Source organism: Gobius niger (genome assembly GCF_951799975.1).
Source record: "Gobius niger genome assembly, chromosome: 12".
In the NCBI taxonomy this organism is placed as follows: domain Eukaryota; kingdom Metazoa; phylum Chordata; class Actinopteri; order Gobiiformes; family Gobiidae; genus Gobius; species Gobius niger.
The window spans coordinates 28693282-28714538 of NC_136863.1; the positions used below are offsets into that span (position 1 = coordinate 28693282).

General features: G+C 42.9%; 1 protein-coding gene across 1 annotated transcript in view; it reads right to left on the reverse strand.

Annotated features, from left to right (window-relative positions):
* LOC306971526 (voltage-dependent calcium channel subunit alpha-2/delta-1) overlaps nt 1-21257 on the reverse strand; it is a 225059-nt gene that overhangs the window by 145765 nt on the left and 58037 nt on the right. Inside the window, exons 4-5 of the mRNA XM_079567840.1 lie at nt 7557-7616; nt 2526-2561 (exon numbers count right to left, since the gene is read on the reverse strand). Coding sequence (XP_079423966.1) covers nt 2526-2561; nt 7557-7616 — 96 coding nt within the window. The remainder of the gene's footprint in view (nt 1-2525; nt 2562-7556; nt 7617-21257) is intronic.

A 21257-nucleotide genomic window follows, 5' to 3' on the forward strand; every position in this document is an offset into this window, starting at 1 on the left:
GAAATGCAATGGCTGCGCCATTGCGATTGACTGCGGAATTGCGGGAAGCGAATGCAGAAATTGCATAAACTGTTCAAATTGCATAAATTGCTTAATTTGCATAATCTAATTTGCATAAACTGGTAAAATGCATAAAATGTCATGTTGCATAAACTGTATTCACCTTTTTCTGCCCCGCCAACTTTTGCCTCTTTTTGCTTTGTCTCGGCACCTCGTTTTCCAGACGCTTCCGGTCGAGCGCGAAGCCCGTTCATTTAAACAGAGAACGAGTGAAAATATTCTCCGCTCAAATCTGTTTAGTCGATTGATTTGTGTAAAATGTCCGATGTTCATTTGCACCGACATGTCGACACTGCATCGTTTCTCTGCGCGGCCTGAAAACGGCTTTGTTTTCGTGTAGTGGCTGATTTTATGTGGACTTCTCCAGCCCCATGTTAGCACATAGGAGAAAAGGGGCACAATTCGGCGGCGCCCACGCGAGCCTCCAGAATAAGGTGGATAAACTGCAGAAAGTGGTAAAATGCATGAATGGGTTTATTTGCATAAATTATGTAAATTGCATACGCTCTTTAAAATTCATAAATCCTAAATGGCATAAGCTCTTAAGTTGCAGAAACGGTTTAAAATGCATAAACTGGTTAAATCCCATAAAGTGGTTAATTTGCATAAATTATTAATATTGGTAAATGGTCTCAACTTATATAGCACTTTTCCACCTACATTAGGCACTAAAAGCGCTTTACAGCAAGGATCCACTCGCCCATTCATACTCTCATTCATACACCAATGTACGCAGACACTGGGGGCAATGTGGGTGAAGTGTCTTGCCCAAGGACACAACGATAGTGTGCACTTTCAGGTGGTGGGATTCGAACCCCCGACCTTCTGATCATGAGACGACCCGCTCTACCATCTGTGCCACTGTCGCCCCTTTACAGTTTATTGCATAAACTGTTCAAATTGCATAAATTGGTTATCTGCGAAAATCCCTATTAAGTTGCATAATAGTGCTTTAACATGCATAAACTGTTTAAATTCCATAAAGTGGTTAATTTGCATAATCTATTTTGCATAAACTGGTAAAATGCATAAAATGTCATGTTGCATAAACTGTATAAACTGCATAAAGTGGTAAAATGCATGAATGGGTTAATTTGCATAAATTATGTAAATTGCATAAACTCTTTAAAATTCATAAATCCTAAATGGCATAAACTCAAGTTGCATAAACGGTTTAAAATCCATAAAGTGGTTAATTTGCATAAATTATTAATGTTGCATAAACTTTTATATTCCATAAACTGGTCAAACTGTTGAAATGGCCTCAGTGCTTGATTGGCAGAAGCTGCACAAATGGCTGAAAGGCCTGGAGTCTCCCCATTGGCTGGATTCCCCCATACACACTAATGCAAAAATTTCAAACTCTCGTATAAAAAAAATGGAAAACTGCAGAAGGCCATTTTTTTCTCAAAACCCACAAGTTGCAGAAGCTGAACATGCACAAAGTGCAGAAATTGCATAAAATGCAGAAAAAAGTGCAGAAAAGCATGGATTTGCGGCAGCCCCATTATAAGTCAATGGGAAAAATCTCCGACATTTTGGCCGATTGCGGAAAAAACGTAAATTGCAGAAGTCCCAAAAGTAATAGCACCCTTCTCCTCAACATGCGGAACGTTTTGATGCATAACTTGCATAAATTGCACAAAGCATGAAGGTGCTGAAAGCTCTAGAAAATCGGAAAAAAGATGGAAGAGGAATAATAATAAAGAACATGAAAACCAATAATTGACTGCGGAAGAATTCCGCAGTCAATCAATTAGAGCTGCATGCTAATTGCTGTAGCGCCACATTAACAGCGTCTACATTTACCACACTTGTCACTCCGCTCTCATTAAACCCTACCCGGCATTACCTCTTTATTACAGCCTCCAGATTCATTGCGGACAATGCCGACTGTTTGCTCGCATTTCAGCTCGCATTACTGCTTTCATTTACCAACAGCAGACATAAAACTAAAAGCCTCTATGGAGATTTATTCTCACACCAATACTCGGCAAAACACATATGGAGCAAAGCATAAGATATAAGGGAGAGGAGAGAAGGCAGTAGGGGGTAGGGAAAAAAAAAAAAAAAGTGTTTCTTCCTAATAAAGCAACAGTGTAGCCAGCCTCATACATCTCATCTGTCAATTAGGCTCGAAACATGGCGTAAACCTCTTCACCTGAGCGAGGGAGGGGGGGAGACAGAGAGATACAAGAGCTGCAGTTTGGATGGTGAAAAAAAAAAAAGGAAAAAAAAAAAAGCGGTGGGAGGTGGGAGGCTGAGGCAATATAGTAGAAAAGGCGGAATGAAAGAAATCAGATGTGAATGCAATAGAAGGGTGAAGAGGGTGCGGATCGAGATAGCCGTGTAGGGAATCATTTCCAAGAACAGAGGGTGTGACCGAGCGGCTGGGGCTTAAAAGGATTTGAGGAACAGGAAAAAAGAGAAAGAGAGAGAGAGACAAGGAGGAGAGGGATACTTACGTTGTCTTTGGCGTTGAAATAGGAGATGTCTTCGTCCTGCAGAAAGAAGAAACAGATGTTACAGATAGGAAGTACAATGTTGGTTATCAGTCAGCGACGTGCGGAGAGGTTTACGGCTGAGGCTCCGTGTTGTATAGAGTCCAATATAAACACAATAAAGCTGCAGGAAGATGGCACTTGCACCCTCGGGATGCAGTGCATATTTTCTGTACAATACGTTCCCCTCTGGGGCCTTCAGAATTGCCCGTCAAAGCTAGAAATATTCTGTAAACGACGGAGAATGTTTGGTTTATCTGCTGCCATTATTTCACATTTATTCTCACAATGTCGCTAATGAAAATGAAAAGTGACGTTTACAAACCTGATGGACTGACAGTGAAATGCGCTCTCTGCAGTGTAGACAGTTGCCTCACTTCCTTTCATTATGAAATATGGGTCTACTCAACGAAATGTTCACTTTATGTTTTATCAATCATTTCTGTGCGCATATTCATTTGGAGACCTCGCTGGATGGAGAGTGAAACGATGGCATCTGGCAAGAATCGCACTGTAAGTTCAGTTATATTGTTTTAAGGTGAGAGGCTGCAGGTGAATAGGGGAAAAATGATTGTGAAACTTGTGCTGTAAATATGAGGAAAAATGAATGCAAATGTTTATGCAGTTTAAGCTTAAAAATTTACAAACTACCTGTTTTTTCAGTGACAAAATCCAAATGTTGGATCAAGCCAGGTTTAAATGTATGGTTTATTTTGTTATTAGCATGTTGCTCAGTTTTTTAATAAGATATTTATAAATAGAAAAAACAAACATGTAGAAATTCAAATTTTGACTAATTCAGGCAGGAATGATATATTTAAAAAAATCCTCTGAAAAACTCTTCAAAATTTTGAAACTATAAGTCCAAGACTTGAAAGTTTGGAGTCTGCCACTTTTTGCGTTGTCTGGTCACTTCCGTTGTCCAGACACTTCCGGTCAGGCGCGAAGCCTGTTCATTTTAACTAAGAACGAGGGAAAATCTGATGTTTAGTTGATTGCTTTGTGTAATATGGCCAATGTTCATTTGCACCAACATGTCAACACTGCAGCGTTTCTCTGTGCGGCCTGAAAACGGCTTTGTTTTCGTGTAGTGACTGATTTTATGTGGCCTTCTCCAGTCCCATGTTAACACATAGGAGAAAAGGGGCGGGCACAATTCATGGCGGCGCCCACGCGAGCCTCCGGAATAAGGTGAATTGGATTAAACCGTCATCCCAGTCGCCTTTCGCAGCTTAAGTTATTTACGGGAAAACTAGCTTGTGGACAAAATGTCACAAACGAAGCATCGCAAAAGTTTACAGTTTTTTCTTTACTCTTAAATCTTGAAACAAAGATGTTGAGCTTGGCTTGTTGATTTTGAAGTTTATTGTTCACATTTCGTAGCCGAGTGGTTTTCTCCCGGAGCTAACAAGCTACTAGCGGCGAGGAGCTAACAGCTAGCTCGGAACGATTCACTGAAAACAAGCAGCATATTATGCACAAATAACGTCAATAAAGTGAACAACTACTTGAAGAAGCCTTTACGATGATCACACAATGAGCCTGGCTTTACACAATTGTGGTTTATTGCAGACTTTTCATCAACAATGAGCTGTTAGCGAATGTAACATGCTAACGGGGCTAACCTCAAATGACCATTGTCCACCTGCACAGATAATGTCCCTGGGGAGATCCTGGTGTAGTCCATGGGGGTCAAAGATCCATAGGGCATGGCAGTAGCAAAGAGGGACTAGATAGCCTCCAAACCACAGTTATTTTTCAGGCAAGAGCCCCTTCGGTGTGAACACTGAACCTCTGAACTGTCAAACGTTCGTCTCCAAAGTCACTTTCCGGGTCAGACGCTAGATCAAATCATATCCTGTGTGGCCATTGTCTTTGAAGGAACAGGCCACAGTTTTTACATACTGAGATATGTTCTTACCTGAGCTTAGACGAGTTGATACGTACCTGTCTGGTCTTTGTGCATGCGCTCAGTCACGCAAAATGACCAAAGATGTTGTTAGCATTTGGCCTCTCCCAGTATATTCCTATAGCTCCAAACAGGGTGATGTTAGAAGGGACCAAGCTCTTCCACGGGCACACAGACCAGACAGGTGCGTATCAACTCGTCTAAGCTCAGGTAAGAACATATCTCAGTATGAAAAAACGGTGGCCTGTTCCTTTAAGGGAGAAAACTAGATAACAATCTCAACATTGACTGTTGCATGAATGCATCCATGCGTTCGAATGAACCTCCTGGACGACTGAGCATTTACACCGTTTCATATTGAGCGTTCGCCCCAAAGCCCCACACTGGTCGAGAAACGCAGCCCAGATATTTACTTTGCTCTGATCTCCGGGGGCACATTTCCGTGCAATTTCCATCCATCCATCTGAGCGGCTGTGGTGAAGTGTCATGGCCGCCGCTGACCTGCCCTCCCCTCCTCCCCTCTCCTCCTCCGCGGTGATGATAATAAAACAGCGGAGATGAGAGATGGGCCTGTATGATGTCCAATAAAGCTGTTTAGTAACGGGGCGGTAATCAGAGCTAACAGCCGCGTGATGATGAATTAAACCTGTCCACACAAAGGCGAGGGAGAATGGATTCCACGCTGCCTGTTTACTCAGCGCAACAGGGGGAGGGTATAATATAGATGTACTTTACACTTAGAACAATGCTAAAGGCTAGAAGGCTTCTCGCAATAAGCTCTGGTTCCGGTTTCTCCGGTTGTGCAATGAAATTAGTTTTGTCCTCCAGTATATTGTAAAAACAGACAGAGATTCAAGAGCGTTGTGTGCTGGATGTCTTTCTATCATTGGCGAAACTATCTGCTATTGTTGTTGTTTGCATTACTGTGACACTATTACTCTATGGAAATTGTGAAAACGTGCTCAATGATTCGTCCAAAACGACAAATTGGGATGTGTAAGGAAAGTTAGTTATCGCTTTTCCTGAAGCAGATTGCTTTGAAGCCCTGAACCAGAGCCGGTTCGCTGGTCATGTGACTTAAGTGTCAAATATAAAGTTTCAGTTTCAACGCAGCGTTTCAGTGCAGCTAAAACACGGATGTCACGGATGTGCTGCAGGTTTCTGTGCCCGGCCGCGGGAAACGCAAGGAGCGTGATCTACAGCAAACAGTGGCTAAATTAGCGCTAAAGACTGTGCATTGATGTCCTGCCCTGTAATATAATACATCTATGGTCCTGCTTCAGAGCAGCTCGTGACTGAGTCGGCCCCGCCCACTGGAGCTCCTTTGAGCATAGGACCACAGTACAAAATAAAAGTAATTATTGGCCTATGATTGGTCTGATCATTATTCAATATCAGGCTGTTGTTAATCAAGGACAGTTGACATTGCTCTTAAAAACATATACTACATACTAGGGGTGCATCAATATATCGATTTTGAGATATATTGCGATATTATGCAGCCCTCGGCCCCCACTGTCCTCGGCTCCACGGCTCCACATCCGACCGCTTTAAACAGTGCTTTGTTCCTACATGGATTCGATGAATGAATCCTAAAAGATCTGAGGCTGACACTGAGCACCTTCATAGTTGTACCTTCTGCAGTCCTCTCTATATTGAATGTAGCTTTGTAGAATGTGATCAGTTGTCTTATTATACAGATACTTTTTATTCAGATCAATACCTTGAATGACTCTACGCATATTCACGAAGACCAGTGTTGTTTTCGAAGACGATAACGATATCATTTCGTTGACACACCTTTTTTTGATGACAATAACGGTGACAAACTTAAAACAGCTCTTTGGGGACTAAAGAACACACCAGCTACATGTGACACGGAGCAGCGACGTCATCTCATGTGGACTCACGTGCTGCAGGCTGCGCCCCTCTCTCCCCATCCCCCTCATACTGTCATGTCTGACAGCGATGTCACAGAGACTGTATCTTTTCTCAGGACAGTTTTAAATACCGTAGTATGAACACAGAAAGCATGTTGATGGACGAGTGTGTTGAAGCGATGATCAGAGGACGAGGAGAGCCGTCGCTTTGGGGAAAAGTCCTGTTCACAATGACACTTCTGACAGTGCCTATTGTGGTGTAAATAAATCTAAGAGAATATTATTATTATTTTTGAAAAGGTTAGAATAGCCTGTTAACCTTCATCCCAATTTCCAATACTTATCGAAATGTATTATTACTTTTTACTAGAGGCCGACCAACATATCGACCGATATATTTGAGGATTTTACAATATCGGCTATATTAGTTTCACTAAACCTCTGTCAATATGGACATGCTGCATGTCAGTCTGAAGTGCAGAATATGGAGAATTCAATCGAAATTCAATCGCCACGCAGACTAAAACGTATAGGGCTGCCTAAAACAACACTGATGTCGTGCATATTGATGAAGCTGCAGTGTCAATATAGGCTAATAATGCTCAACAACACATTCAGAAGAAGGCAGCACTACAATGTTAAGCATTTGGACCTGTCACTGTCACACAAATGTATTACTTTTAACTTATAGTTGTTATGGTTCATGTACTACATTTGGAAACAGGACTAGTTTGTTGTGTATTTGAATGTAAATGAAATAATGCCACTGACACCAGAGAGTAAATCAGCCCATTTTCATCTTCAGGTATCAGCTATTCATTCAATTTTTGCAAAAGAAACAATGTGCATGAAACCAATGTTAATCATATGAACTATGGAGCATGTAATTGGAAAGTAACAATGTTAAAAAAAGGTAAAAAATCACATATGTTTCATACAGTCATGATATGTATGCCATGTATCGTGAATTGTATCAAATCGGTTCATACCCCCAATATACAGTTTGTCAGCAGAAAAAAAGTCATTTTAGTCATTCAAATGCGACTGCCAGAACCACTTTTGCGGCAAAAAATGACTCCGCCACAAAGAAAAGACACTATACCATACCCTGTGGTCCTGGAATGGAACCTGGGACCTTCTCTCTGTGAGGTGTCAGTGCTAACAAATGTGCTGTATAGTGTGTGCGGAGTGTGGCGGCTCTCTTACCCTGAACTCGTCTTTCCACTTGTGCTCCATCTGGAACGTCTCCGCAGCTGTGGCCAGTTTCTGCATGGGGAGTGAAAAATGACACACATTTAGGTGCGGCAGGTCTGGAGGCATCGCGAGCCAAGGAAAAAAATCAAAGGGAGTTGCTGAACTTTACCAGAAACTTTTGTATTGATGTATTGAAATGTTAAGTCGTGGAAGTAGAAGGTGTTGTTCTGTTGAGGAGTTACAGAGAAAAGACCATGATCCTTTGCAACGTCACAAACTGCTCTGAATAAATGTGAATCTCCTCTCAACTTTGTACCTTCAAAAGCATAAAGATATAGGCTGCGGTATATCCTCTGTGTCCTCTTATTTCCCTATGAGTTAGCAGCGCTGTCTAGTCCAAATAAATAATAGCTCAAGATTCCATAGCCGGCAGTGAGTTACTGACGGACAGTCCCAGCATCATTTAAAAACATCAAAGGAAACGTCCATGCTGCTCATCACGGTTGGTGTCTTGAAGCTAGCGGCTTACAGTCGAGATTTTTGAACAAGCCGCTCAATAAATAATCAGACTGTCTTTAGTATACAGTGGTCGAAATACAGTAAACGAAATCCGCGAAGTAGTCAACTTTATTTTTTACAATTATTATGTATGTTTTAAGGCCGTAAAACCTCTCACCACACACTTTATACACTTTTCTCATTCGTTCACACGGGTTCTCCTTATACCTGGTGTCACAGTGTTTTCTGTCTAACCAATCAGGACGCAGAACACACTGGGTGTATGGCGTTCATACACTGTAAAAAGGCACGCAAAATTCTACTAAAAAAATCTGCGAAACAGCGAGACCACAAAAGCGAGGAACCACTGTAAATACTTTTTAGAAAAAAAAACAGATGTTTTAATCTTTTTAGTTTTAGTTTTATCTTCATTTAAAGGACAGGAGGTACATTAAACTCATAAAGACAGAGATGTTATCCAGAGTGTTGCTGATTTCGGAAGATATTTTTTTTCAAATTCATTCAGTTCTTATATTTGAAGAGTTACGCGGCGCTAGGCTTGTGCTAGGCTAGCGCATTTCTATGGTATCAGCTAGCCTGCATTAAAAACAGTCTGACCCGCTCCACAGAGCACCTGAGGCAGATCACTTATAACACCAGACTAGCCATATAAATGGATAACTAGGAAATGAGGCCCTATGTCAGAAATCCTGAAATATCCCTTTATGGGTTAACACAGCAATAAAAAGTCCATTAAAATATGAAACTGCGTTGTTTAGAGTCATCACGGCTTGTGAAAGAAAGCGTTAGAATGGCGATCAGTAGAACGAGGTCTTTTCCCTGAAGGAAGCGTTTCAAAAATGGCCCTCGCGGCGCAGCCTGAGACGTCATTAACTCTTTGTAAAGCCCGATTAAAGAGTCTTGCTTTATACTGTCCCAGTGGTCCCGCTGACTGAGCGTTCTTCAAAGTCTGATTTTCTTTTCAGAGTGAGATTACAACAACTGTCTAGGACACTTGCAATTCCGCAAAATAATCCTAGTTTTTTAGTCTTTATCTCGCTTCCTGGGCAATGTTAGCGTTGTCAAAGTTCCAATTCAAGTCATGGGAAAGAGTCACGGCCAGGAATTTACATTTCTCCACATTCCGAGTCCCTGAATCATGGATTATACAGACCTAATCGTATCTATTGTGCCATAAATGCTGTAGCAGTGGAATTGCAGTGGAAACATTGAAATTCTATGAACATTGTGGTTTACAAACCACTGCCAGCAAAACAAAGAACTTCCAACAGAGAGAGGGCTCTGCTGAAATTCTCTTCTTCTCCTTAAAAGCTGTCAGACAGAGGTGGACTGGCCTGGGGCGCTGCTCTGACGGCTGTGGCTGTGTCTCCGATGCATATCACATATCAGCCCTGCTCCCCTCTCCGACACTTTTCACCTGCAGCGTTAATGTATTCGCTTCATACCTTCAAGAAAAACACCCCTTTGTACTCCTCAGCCTTCATATCCTAAAAAATATCGGACATTGTTTTTCATTGCGCCATTGAAATAACAATATTTTCCATCAAAAGTTAACATTCAGATTAAAATGCATTCACACAATGTCGCCGAGGAAAATTCAGAAGACACAACGGGACGTAAAACGAGGCGCTTGGTTTAGTCTGAACTTTTCACTTTTAATCATCTCGTGAAGTTTAAAACGCCTCTCCGAAAAGCGTGCAAAGAAATACTGTGCAGACACAGCGCCCCCTTGGCCTCGTCGGGGGCGGGTTCAACGTGACGTGCATCAGCCAGATTCTTTATCCAGATGATAGAAAACCAGAAAAAAGTTGAAATGTATTTTATTTTTTGGGGGCGAAAAAGGGACTGATTGGGAGAGAAAACCTATTGGTCAGTGTGTGTGTGTGTGTGTGTGTGTGTTCTTGTACTTACAACTTTGAGAGGACCAGTTTGCATTTTTAACCAACAGAGTGAGGACATTTTTGTAAAGTGAGGACATTTTAGGTGGTCCTCACTTATTTGAAGGACTGTTTGAGGGTCAAGATGTGGTTTTAGGGTTAGGGGCTCTAAACCTTAGGGTTCGGGTCTGGGTAATACATTATGCCTATGAATGTCCTCACTAAGATAGAAGTACAAGATTGTGTGTGTGTTTGTGTGTGTGTGTGTGGAAGCAGCGGATGCGCACGATATCGACAAATATTGGGACATTTTTAACCACAAAACTGATTAAAATAGAAAAAAGAAAATCCCCATCATCATCATTAGAAAAATAACTTGTTTTTATTAAGTTTATTGTATTTGTTTAGTTTGTGTTCTAGTGCTGTCCAAAATGTTGCGTTATAAACGTTTTAACGCAAATCAATTTTAACGGTGTCATTTTTTTAACTGCGATTAATTAGGCCCAATTTGCTGACACACATTAAAAAGACGCTGCAGCTGTCACTCAACGACAGCAAGTTTACAGGAGGACTTGTTGGTTTGTTTTGCTCACAAACCAAGACCGCTGAGGACACCTTTGAAATCGCTTATGGACTCATCACCGATAAGTCGGCCATAAGTTATCAGGAAACGAGCAGACGCTTTCCAGAGGCTTCACTTTCACCATGTCATGTCACACTTTTTATCGTTTTGTTTGACAAAAAGTCAAACAAAACACAATAGTCTGGAACTCGAACTGCACAGTTGTTTGGTACTGAAGTAGAGCAGCCTCAGGTCAGTAAGAAGCTGTGGCCTTGTTTTAGCTCTGCCTTTCTTCTTTCATTTGGAGCAGAAGACTCAAACTATTTTCTCTAGTCGCTAATGATACTTATAAAAGTGGACATTCAACCAAAACATTGTCTACTTTGAGAGTCATTTATGGATAAGAATGAACTTTATGTGTAACAATGTAAGGGGGAAAAAAGAAACAAAAGAAGTAAGTGCACTTTCTAACCCGACCCACCTGCACCCCAAGTTTGCCGTATATTTGAGGAACCCGATAGGAGTTTTAGAGTACGATTAATGTACAATTAATTTGACATTAATCGTGAGCTAACTATGACATTCATGAGATTAATCTCTTAATTCAATATTGTAATTGATGGACAGCACTATTGTATTTGTATTGTTTTTTTCATGATGACTGCCTCACTTGCCTCCCCTGACCGCACGTCACTGAAGTGGACATATCCTGCATATCCTGTATCATTTAAATCAGTCTGTGCATTTTCCATGTTGCTTAGAGCTCCCTGTGCAGCCGCTATAGGTGGGATTGCAGTTTGAGTGCAGAACGGCTCGAAACGAGTTTATGGACTTAAAAAAATGTGGAGGACAAAGATTTACTGGGCAAAATGTTAGACAGCACGACTTTAAGAATTGTGAATAATGCATAGAATAGGCTCCTAATGTCTGGATGTGGTGGATGTAGGTTTGAAAAAGCGGCACGCGGCGGTAACAGAGAAGCGCGTCCCCCAGAGGAGCCCCATCACCCTGCGTCATGAATTTTTAATGCTGCCTCGTCTGTGTGCTCCTTAAGTAGTCTGTCTGTGAAACCATTTTGTGAAGAGACATTTGCATTGGACCGTCATGTGGGAGGAATATAGGGTTTCGCTCATATATACGTTTGACATGTTTTCCATTTTCATACCTTGTGCATTCAAACAGTGGCGAGAGCTTGTTAAATATTTTTAGTTTCGTCTCCACTCGCCAACTCTCAGTCTCCCAGGCCCTGACTTGTCGGACTTGCCCTATGGTGTTCTACAGGGTCGGGTGTGAGAAATGTGTGAAAATGATTCTTCTTATTTTTTGCCTGTCACACAACAATGCAGATTTAAAGTTACACAGTTTACTGATCCAGATGATTCTGAAAGTTTTGGTCCACTCTTTTGAGCATGTTGACTGGTATTCCCTTTTGGACATTTTTCCGTAGGTCTTCGGGGTCTGTGGACGATCGTTTTAAACCAGTGATGGAGACGGGACATCATCACAGGCTCAATCAGGCAAGACCGCAGGACAGTTTACGTCCCCTCTCAGGGAGCTCAGTCGACAGGTGAAGGCCTCGGTCAAAAAATCCTTTGAAATCATTGTGTATGGGTGAAGATGGAGTTCATCGAGAAGAATTAGACGAAGAAGGTGTCCCGACACGCCAAGGACAACTGCATGTTTAAAGGAACAGGCCGCTGTTTTTACATTCTGAGATATGTTCTTACCTGAGCTTAGACGAGTTGATGCGTACCTGTCTGGTCTTTGTGCCTGCCCTCAGTCACGCAAAACAACCAAGGCTGTTGTTAGCATTTGGTCTCTCCCAATGTATTCCTATAGCTCCAAACGGGGGTGAAGTTGGAAGCTACCACGCTCTTCCACAGGCACAAAGACCAGACAGGTACGTATCAACTCATCTAAGCTCAGGTAAGAACATATTACAGTATGGAAAAATGGTGGCCTGTTCCTTTAAGAGCAGAACACTTGGGGGAACACAGACAGACAAACTCGTTGGCCTCGTGGCGGAATTTCAAAGTAACGAACCAAGGCACGTTGCCCCGCGATGCCAGAGTGGCCTCTACGGCAAAAGCGTGGAACTCCCTTGTGTGGACTCAAAACTTCCCATGTAGGGACTTCCATCAGGCCCTCTCCCACGCCACTGTGACCACAAGCTTTTCAAAAAAGGAAATTCTCACGTGCCCACACTGAACATCATCTCATGTGTTTTTGGAGATTCTAGAATAAAAATGAAGTGGTATATTAGTTTGCAAATGTCAAGTAAATGTACTTTCACCATATCTTGCCTTGTTGCTATATGTCTGAACAAGCATTACAAGCTTCAGCTGGTGTTGATGCTCATGTTTGGCTGGTGCAAGTGACAGCCAGGGCAGGGAGGGGGGAGGACAGGCCTGGAGCAGAGCCCAGAGGTTAGTTAGAGTCATACTATACAAAAATGGGACAAAACTAAGTCGTCTAAATCACATGTAAACGCCTGAATAATATTGAACCTACATCGTCAAAACTCTGGTTGAAAATAAAGTCAAATAAATGAATTCCGTGATAATACGTGGGCTGCTGGATACATTCGTCTGGGCTGTATTTAGCTCCGGCCCAGTGCAGCAGATGGGGTCTTGGTGCGGTCCGGCTGGGATGGAGACCTCTCTGATTTGGTCTGACTTTGTGAGGTCTGGCTGGATGCACTGTCCCCGGTTTGAGCTTGTTTTATTTTAGTCTTTTTGTTTTGTGGGAGGTTTTTTTTCAACATGCAAAATCAGCCTTTTTATACTAGAGTGGTTAAAGTTCATGTATACTTGAATAAATGTAGTGCTTTTCAGTTTTAATCACAGTTAGTTATTTCTATGTGTAATAGTATTAGTTGACAAAATCTCTAAAGGTTTTAGTCTAGTTTTGGTAAAAAAAATAATGAAACTCCAGCGCAAATTCAACATGAAAGACATACCCGCAGCCTCCATTCATTGCCTCATCAGCAGCAGCCTTTACCAATCATCCAATCACGGCCCCAGCTCAAACCGCACCTCCGTGTCAGCCAATCATCGCCCAGGATCTCCTTCTTAAACTCCCTGGTCAATCACTCGCCGGTTTCCCAGCCGTGCTGTGACCCTCCTCCACCCCTCCTCCATCAGGTCTCTCCTCGGCTCTGCTCGTTGTCGCCAATGGCAGCCTCGGATCTTCCCACCACCACCAGTGTCCGGGCTCCAGGGGAAGAATCTGGCTATCATCCATCAACACCATGTATTCCATATCATTACTGCGATCTTCTGCCGGGGTCTGAGCCCTAATCATGATTCACGTTCAGTAAAACTTTCCTAACGTATTCTGTCTCTGAGCCTTTTCAGGTTGAATTAGTATTTTAACAAACGCATTTAGGTCGATTTAGGTCGAAAATTGTGACGAAGGTTGGACAGGCCGTATCAAGCTTTGAGCGCAGGAAAAAGGACTAGATACAAGTGACACAAAACAACACTCCAGGCCTGGTGTTGATGAAGATTTAACATTATAAAACGAGTAAATGCATAATCCAGGCACCAAACTGAACCGACATCTCCACAGAACACGTTACTGGTTTTCCTCTCACCTTAACAATAGGTTTCCCGAAGACTGACGGCTACACCCTCCGACATAACGGTTCATTATGGCGCTGCTGCTGCCGGGGCGCACCGCGGGTCAATTGATTAGGAGTTAGTGGTTGTAGCGGCGATTTCGTTTGGCTAACTCGCTCCCCCGCGGCAGCCTACACAATTAGTCTCCCTCTTTGCTCTCATCGCGGTTTTTACGGCCGCGCTCCGACTCGACGGCGGTAATGAGTCCACTCCGTCACCGGGGCGACCACTGGAGACACCCCCCCCCACACCAACCCCACCGAAGCCCCCCCTCCCCCCGCTCATCCATCCCCACTCAACTCTACCCCATCCCCGGCAGGAAGACGGATGCAGCGCGAGGAGAGGTGTGAGAGTTACAGGCGGCACAATGGAGCGATGGTGAGTACATTCAGATGTTGGGGGGAAATCGCAGTAACAAGAGGCGGCCATTTTTGATAGGCTCACGCCACAGGCAAGCCCGGTTGTTATGGGGCAAACGGCTATCAAGATGTCAAGCAGGCTACTAACATGATAATAAACATAATGGTTGGAAGACGGGAGCAAAAATCAGTCTTAAACCCATTCGCGCGGGATTTGAATTACCCTGGAAACTCTGTAAAACTGGTGTGGGGGATTTTTAGGAACATTTGTGTGGGAGAAGGAAAGCCAGTGTTTACCGACTTTGTTGCTGCAAATGACAGATATAATAATAACTCTGAATGCTGACAATCCGTTCATTCTTCTCACTAAAGCAGTCTCCTCCTTCCAAACTTTGCACCAGACACATCCAAACTTTTCCAAAGACCCTGCACTAGGTTGAATACAGACACAAATGTACGGTTAAAGACGCTGTGAATGCATGGTGCCTTCGTTATCCTTCATTGCACAAGTTGAAAACTTTCCTCCGCTGACATGCTGATTCCGGGTTTGCCCAATTATACTCGGTGGAAATCGTCTAAATTTTGACCTTCCAAATTACCGACATGGCAGATTCTCACGGGCAAAGAGACTTTGAGGATGTCAGTCATTTTTACCATTTACCTGAGGTCTCTAGGTGATCCTAGTCTCGTGTAAATGTGGCTTTAAAGGACATGGTACCTCTGGGCAGTTTAAAGGAGCTACATGCTGCTTTATGCTATACAGCTGCTGCAGCCTTAAGTGAAACTAAATTCCCTTATTTATACACTGCCCGAGAGAGTGAGGAAGCATGAGACATCATTTTCACAAGAGATGCACCAATCGTTTTTTTGCTTCCAATAACGATACTGGGGGTTTGAGTATCTACCGATATCTGATATTAATCAAAACCAGGAGACTTTTTTAGAAGTTTAAAAGTGAATGGTCCTCTTTTCTTCATTGTGTAATCAATAAAGTCTTATCTATTCTTGCACACAATATGCTACATTATCAATTATATCTATTAATACACTGTAATAATTGACAAGCTAATATCTGTGAACTCTGCAATGGCGATGTGTTTTCTTTAAGACTGATAAGGTTACATTAATCTTGATTATTAGGCTGCTTTAGGTGGTTCAATCATAGTTACTGTCCCAGCTTTGATCAGTTGCCACTCGTGCAGCAAGCAAAAAGACCTGTGCATCAGCAACTTAATTCTCTAGATTTGGAGTTTTCCAAGTCAGAGCTTCAAAATGACACATAGCATGCCCATATTCACAGGTCGGCTTTGATGTTGTAATTTTTCCCCAGTATCAGCTTATATATTAGATACCAATATTGGATCGTTACATCCCTAATCTTCCCACATGGATTGGACACCACAGAGTCCAGAACTTTGTGTCAGTTCTGGATTACGGATTACAGATACTGTACTGTATATTAGCCATGAACGAGTCAACGTTATCTGCACTATGACGGTTACCATTAGCCTGATGAGATCAGAATGATTCCCCTCTCGATTTTTTTATACAGACTGGGATCAGTTGGCGGCATCAGAAAAATCTAAACCATCCCGTGCAATCAGATTCGTTTATTTGTTTATTTATATTTCGTCACGTGTTGTTCACGAGCAGCGTCACTCACGGGAAGTCCCTCAATAACAATGTGTAGGTGAGTTTCGTGATTCATAATCCTGCGCAAATGAATGCAAAACCGTAAATAACTCCGTATCAACGGCAGACGCCCGCCCTTTGCTGATTGGTTGACTCTGCTTCCTGTTTGCATGTACTGCGGTGGGAAATGGAACTGACGCTGCGGTGACCAGACTCACTCACTGCTACAGCGGTGAGTCTGGTTCCCATAGGTCAGAATTACAGACAATAAATGCAGTTACGGAAACGTGCCCATCATGTCCTTGGGCCAAAGAATTATAATTTTTTAAATCTCAACATCATAAGGTTTATATGTTTAGGTTTATAAATGAGTTAAAAAATAAAATTCAATAATAAAACTGTTCAAAAGTAAGGTTCAAAAGAAGCTAGTGCACAGCAGAAACGAGGCCTGAATAAGACTGAAAAGGCCTTGGGAAATGGTCATCTTTGTATGAATTTACAAAGCCCTTATAGAGCGGTCACAAACGGTCCAGAAACAGAACTACACAAAGTACTATGAACACTTATTGTTAGCAGCAAGGTTTTTTTTTTGTATTTCATCCAAGAAAGCTTCACTAAAGCAAGAAGACAAAGCATTGTGTACGAACAGACACGTGTGTGAATGCACCAGACTTTCACTTCAGGTATGTTTTAAATGCCGAGGATGAACATTTCGCTCATACAAGTTGACTGTCCCGAACTAAAACACTGCCCTGTCCGCTCCAAAACCTTGCCACAGTCATTTCTCTGTGTGTGCTTTGTGTTGGGAACAGTGTCCTCTCAAAAAAAAAAAAAAACATGTGGAAGTGTGTAGAACCAATCCCTGAAAAAATGCTAATAGTCAACATTTATGGATTTTCTCTTTGGGTGTTTCTCTCAGTGGATCGGCGGTCGTTTTCAAAGCCACTCCCCTCCATCTGAGACCACATCCCTCCACTGAACTCACACCTACTGTAATGCACAGTTTTGTTCATCAACAGTGGGCTTAAGTCGTCGAGCGCTGTTGAGGCCAATTAGCAGAGTTTTGATTTTATGCTAACATCATTCGAGCGCAGTGGGAGGCCAGTCGATCGCAGGTGGGAGCAAACTGCGCTGCATAATGGTGATGACGGCAGTTAAACCAAAGCTTTATTTACATGTAGAAATGTAGAAAACTTGCAATACACTCTCTTCCCTTCGAGTGTTGGTTCTTATCTATAGAGAAATCCTGACTTGGGTACCTATTGAGCCTCAATTATGCAGGATATGTTGACTTTAACTTAAATATGTTTGTAGATGTTTTAACTACAAGGGTGACATCTTGACTTGTCATCTGCAGTGGACATTATGTTGCCGAATTCCTGCATTTTCGTTTCGCTAATATCGACGGTTTCGACTTTCCGCGGCCCTAATTGCCACCACGACGTCTCACTTCTTTCCGGCCTCCATTTTCACGTCAATGTATGGAACCGTTTCTTCTCTCTCCACATGCAGTATTGAACAGGGCCCGGCTAGTTACCCCCTCATCGCCGGTAAATCTGCAGCTCTGATGTATGAGGTCATTAGGCTCACACCAGAGAGTTCGCCCCAATCATTTCAACCGAACCATCCAATCCTTCCGCCAGCCCCAGAGAGAGGTATCCCTGTCCCGCTGAAGTGTTCTCTGACGGGCTGCCAGGACCAGCGCAGACATGGTTAGGCGATGAACTGCAATTTGCCAAAACGTGTTAGCTTACGTCATCACTCAACAGTTATCCGATCGCTCACCCATGCTCACACAGAGATCCATGTTCTGACCAAGCAGTGGGAGGGGGAGGAGGACGTTCATTCAGCAGTGCATCCAAACGGCATAAGGCTCGCGTTTTTGGATGGTGGATGTGGGTGGGGTGGAGTGTTCCATTACACTTTAAGGGCAATGATTGGCTCCACACTGAACCAGTCTGAGGAGATAACGGGAAAAGAATATACCCTACCTGCATACATATTATACATTACCCACATCGAGGACTAACAATGACATGGTTGGGAAGAGCTGGAGAGGCTTCTGGCTTTAGGCGAGTCACGGCAGATGGAAACATAGATTATTTTGTTTCCCCCACATTGGTCAATGTTGATAGGGCTGTCACAATAATGACTATATAGATTTATTGTTCAATAAATGACATATAAACAATACCATTTTGGGCTTAAAATCGTCTGTTCATTTATTAGTGTTTCACCCCTATTTTTCCTTTGTTAAGCTTGGATAGATAGATAGCCCCCCTCCTGCCTTCAGCGGACACTCAGCCACACACTGCCCGGCTCGGAGCCTGGAAGGCCGGGCGGGACAGCTAACCGCTGCCCCCGGTGTCTGTGAGCTGTCCCTGGGAGACTATAGTAAAAAGCACTGACAGCCTCTGTTCATCTCTCTGCCCAATACAACTTTATCATGTCTGTGTTTTCAACGTGAGCACATCAGCCATGTCAATAAGTCCGTAGCCGAGCTGCTAACCGCTCGCCCAGAGCTAAATAGCTGCTTCGCAGCTACCATGCATAGATCCAGTGAAAACAAGTATTATGCACTAATAACGTCAGTAAAGCTGGTAACTATATAAAGCAGCCTTTGAGATGATCACACACTGAGCCGGGCTTGATGCATTTGTGGTTTATTGCGCACTTTTCATCAACAATGAGCTGTAGGCGATTGTAACAAGCTAACGGGGCTAACCTGGAATAACCATTGTCCACTGGCACAAATAATAGTCCTTTATTCGGACGTGTGGGCTGGATATATGTTTAAATACTGGGGGGATCCTTGCGTAGACCATGGGTATAGCTATAGTTGAAGATCCATAGGACATGACAGTAACAAAGAGGGACTAGTTAGAACCAAAACAGCAGTTATTTTTAAGGCAAGAGCTCCTTCCTACGCTTCAGAACACATTCAAAATCACTCGCCCTTGACGTCTAACACTGATTGATTTAGAATCAATCAGTGGTTTTGTAAAGCCCAATATTCCAACAGGAGTTTCCTCAGAGGGCTGCACAAACCATTAAGGCAATTAAACAGAACAGAAAAGTCTCCATCGCCTTCAGTCTGAATGCAGTATAATAGCAACAGGAAGTGCGCTCCACAACAAACTGTGTCCTTTTTGATCACAGCGCCGCTCAGTGGATGAAATTTTGGGAGAGCAGAACTCCTAAATTGTTTGGAAAAGTTTGGAATGAGTTCCGACCACCAGTAACATTTTAATTTAACAGCTTCCTCTTTCATCGGTATCAAAATTCTGAAGGTTTTTTTGTTTCCTTTATTCACAGCGATTTTTCAATATGTAATTCCTGTCTGACTCATTGGGCTTTAAATCCAAATGTAAACAAGATCCAAAATCCCCTCTGAAAAGAATCTTTGTAGCTTGTTTTGTATTCACCTGCAGTGGGTCGCCTATAATAACAAATATATCAGTTTACCATGTAACAGCCTTTTTTGAGATATATTGAATTCTCTGGTATTGGTTGCTGGAGCACAGACAGAACAAAGATATATTTACAACGAGGGCGACGGTGGTGCAGTTGGTGGAGCAGGTCGTATCGTGATCGGAAGATTGTGGGTTCGAATCCCAGCTCCCGCATATGCACACTGTTGCTTTTTCCTTGAGCAAGACACTTCTCCAGTCTCTGCGTGCATTGGTGTTTGAATGAGAGAGTGAATGGGTGACTGGTTCCTCACTGTAAAGCGCTTTGGGCCTGATAAAAGCATAAAAGCGCTTTATAAGTTGAGTCCATTTACAACATACAGCTACCTAATTTCAAATTCCTACGCAAATGCATTGATACAATTGTGACTTCAAGAGATTTCAAAAAGATTTTTGTTTACAGGGCACATAGGAGCTGAAACATAAGGCGACCACACCTCCTCCCTCCCTGTGTGCTGGCTTTTGTCCGCCAATCAATGCAGCCACCCCGGACGCAAAACAAAGCTATAATAGCAAAAGCCTCAAAAAACCTTTCATCACCTTCCTTTTGCTAATGTTTCCTTTTCTCCCTCACCGTGTTCATAAATATTGGTATTTCCTGCGGCCCTAATGAGTCCGAGTTCAAGGGATGATGGGTGAGAAGAGTAAGAAGAGGTAATGGCAGAAATAATGAGCATGGAGGGATGAAAGAAAGTGACAGAGCGAAAAGTGCGACAAAAAGGAAAAAGAAAAAAAAAAGATACAAATAAATAGGATGAGTCAGCATGTCTGCCGGGTGGGTGGACCTTTGGGAAAGTTTAGTGTTGGAAACTGTGGCAGAAGTTTGTGAATGTCAGGGTCTTTACAGTGGCATATGTTTGGAAGCTTTGGGACGCCAGATCAAAGTCATCATTATTTTCAGTAACTCTTGAGCTGCCTTGTAGTACAGAGCGATTATTATAGACGTGTCAACAATGGACACTAAGAAATGGATCTTAAAAGTGTAAGTCAATACCATCCGCTGTCCAAAGAGGACTGCGAAAGTAGAGGACCACGAGGGCGAGCAGGACGGCTGTCAGGAGAGAGAGGTTGGAATGACAAGCTCTACGAATCATTTAAAGTTGAGTCCATCGTGCAATTGTGAGCGGCTGCACACGGGGTTTTTAGAGGTTGCACTAGTTTAAACCCAAACAAAAGTCAGAAATGGACAGGGGATTGCACACAAAGCTGGTTTCATGTGTAGATCCAGGTTGTGATGGCCAGATTGCTTGGAAACACTGCGTCTGAGCCTCTTTCAGTAACACCTGGTCACGTGAAAACTGCTTCATTCTGTGCATTGCCTCAATATCAGGCTGCAGATAATAAAACTGCTACACGTCTGTTTGAAACTTCTCTTCCATATGATTGTGTTGGTGCTTCAAGTCGCGATAACTAAGTTTGTCCACAAGAGGTCAGTGTTCAAAGAGAATGAAACGGCTCAGAGGCTTCGAAGCGTACAACACTTTTTTGCTAGGAAAGCCTCAAAGCGCTACAAGGCTTCACTCGCCCATCACTTGCTCCAGGTGAATGTGACAATGATTGGCCAAACCTTAACCAAAATCCTCTCATGGCTGTGTCGCCTTTGCCCTGCTCGATCACGTCAGATCTTGAAAGTTAAGCTGCAAAGGCCTGGTCCGCACTTGGATGGGAGACCGT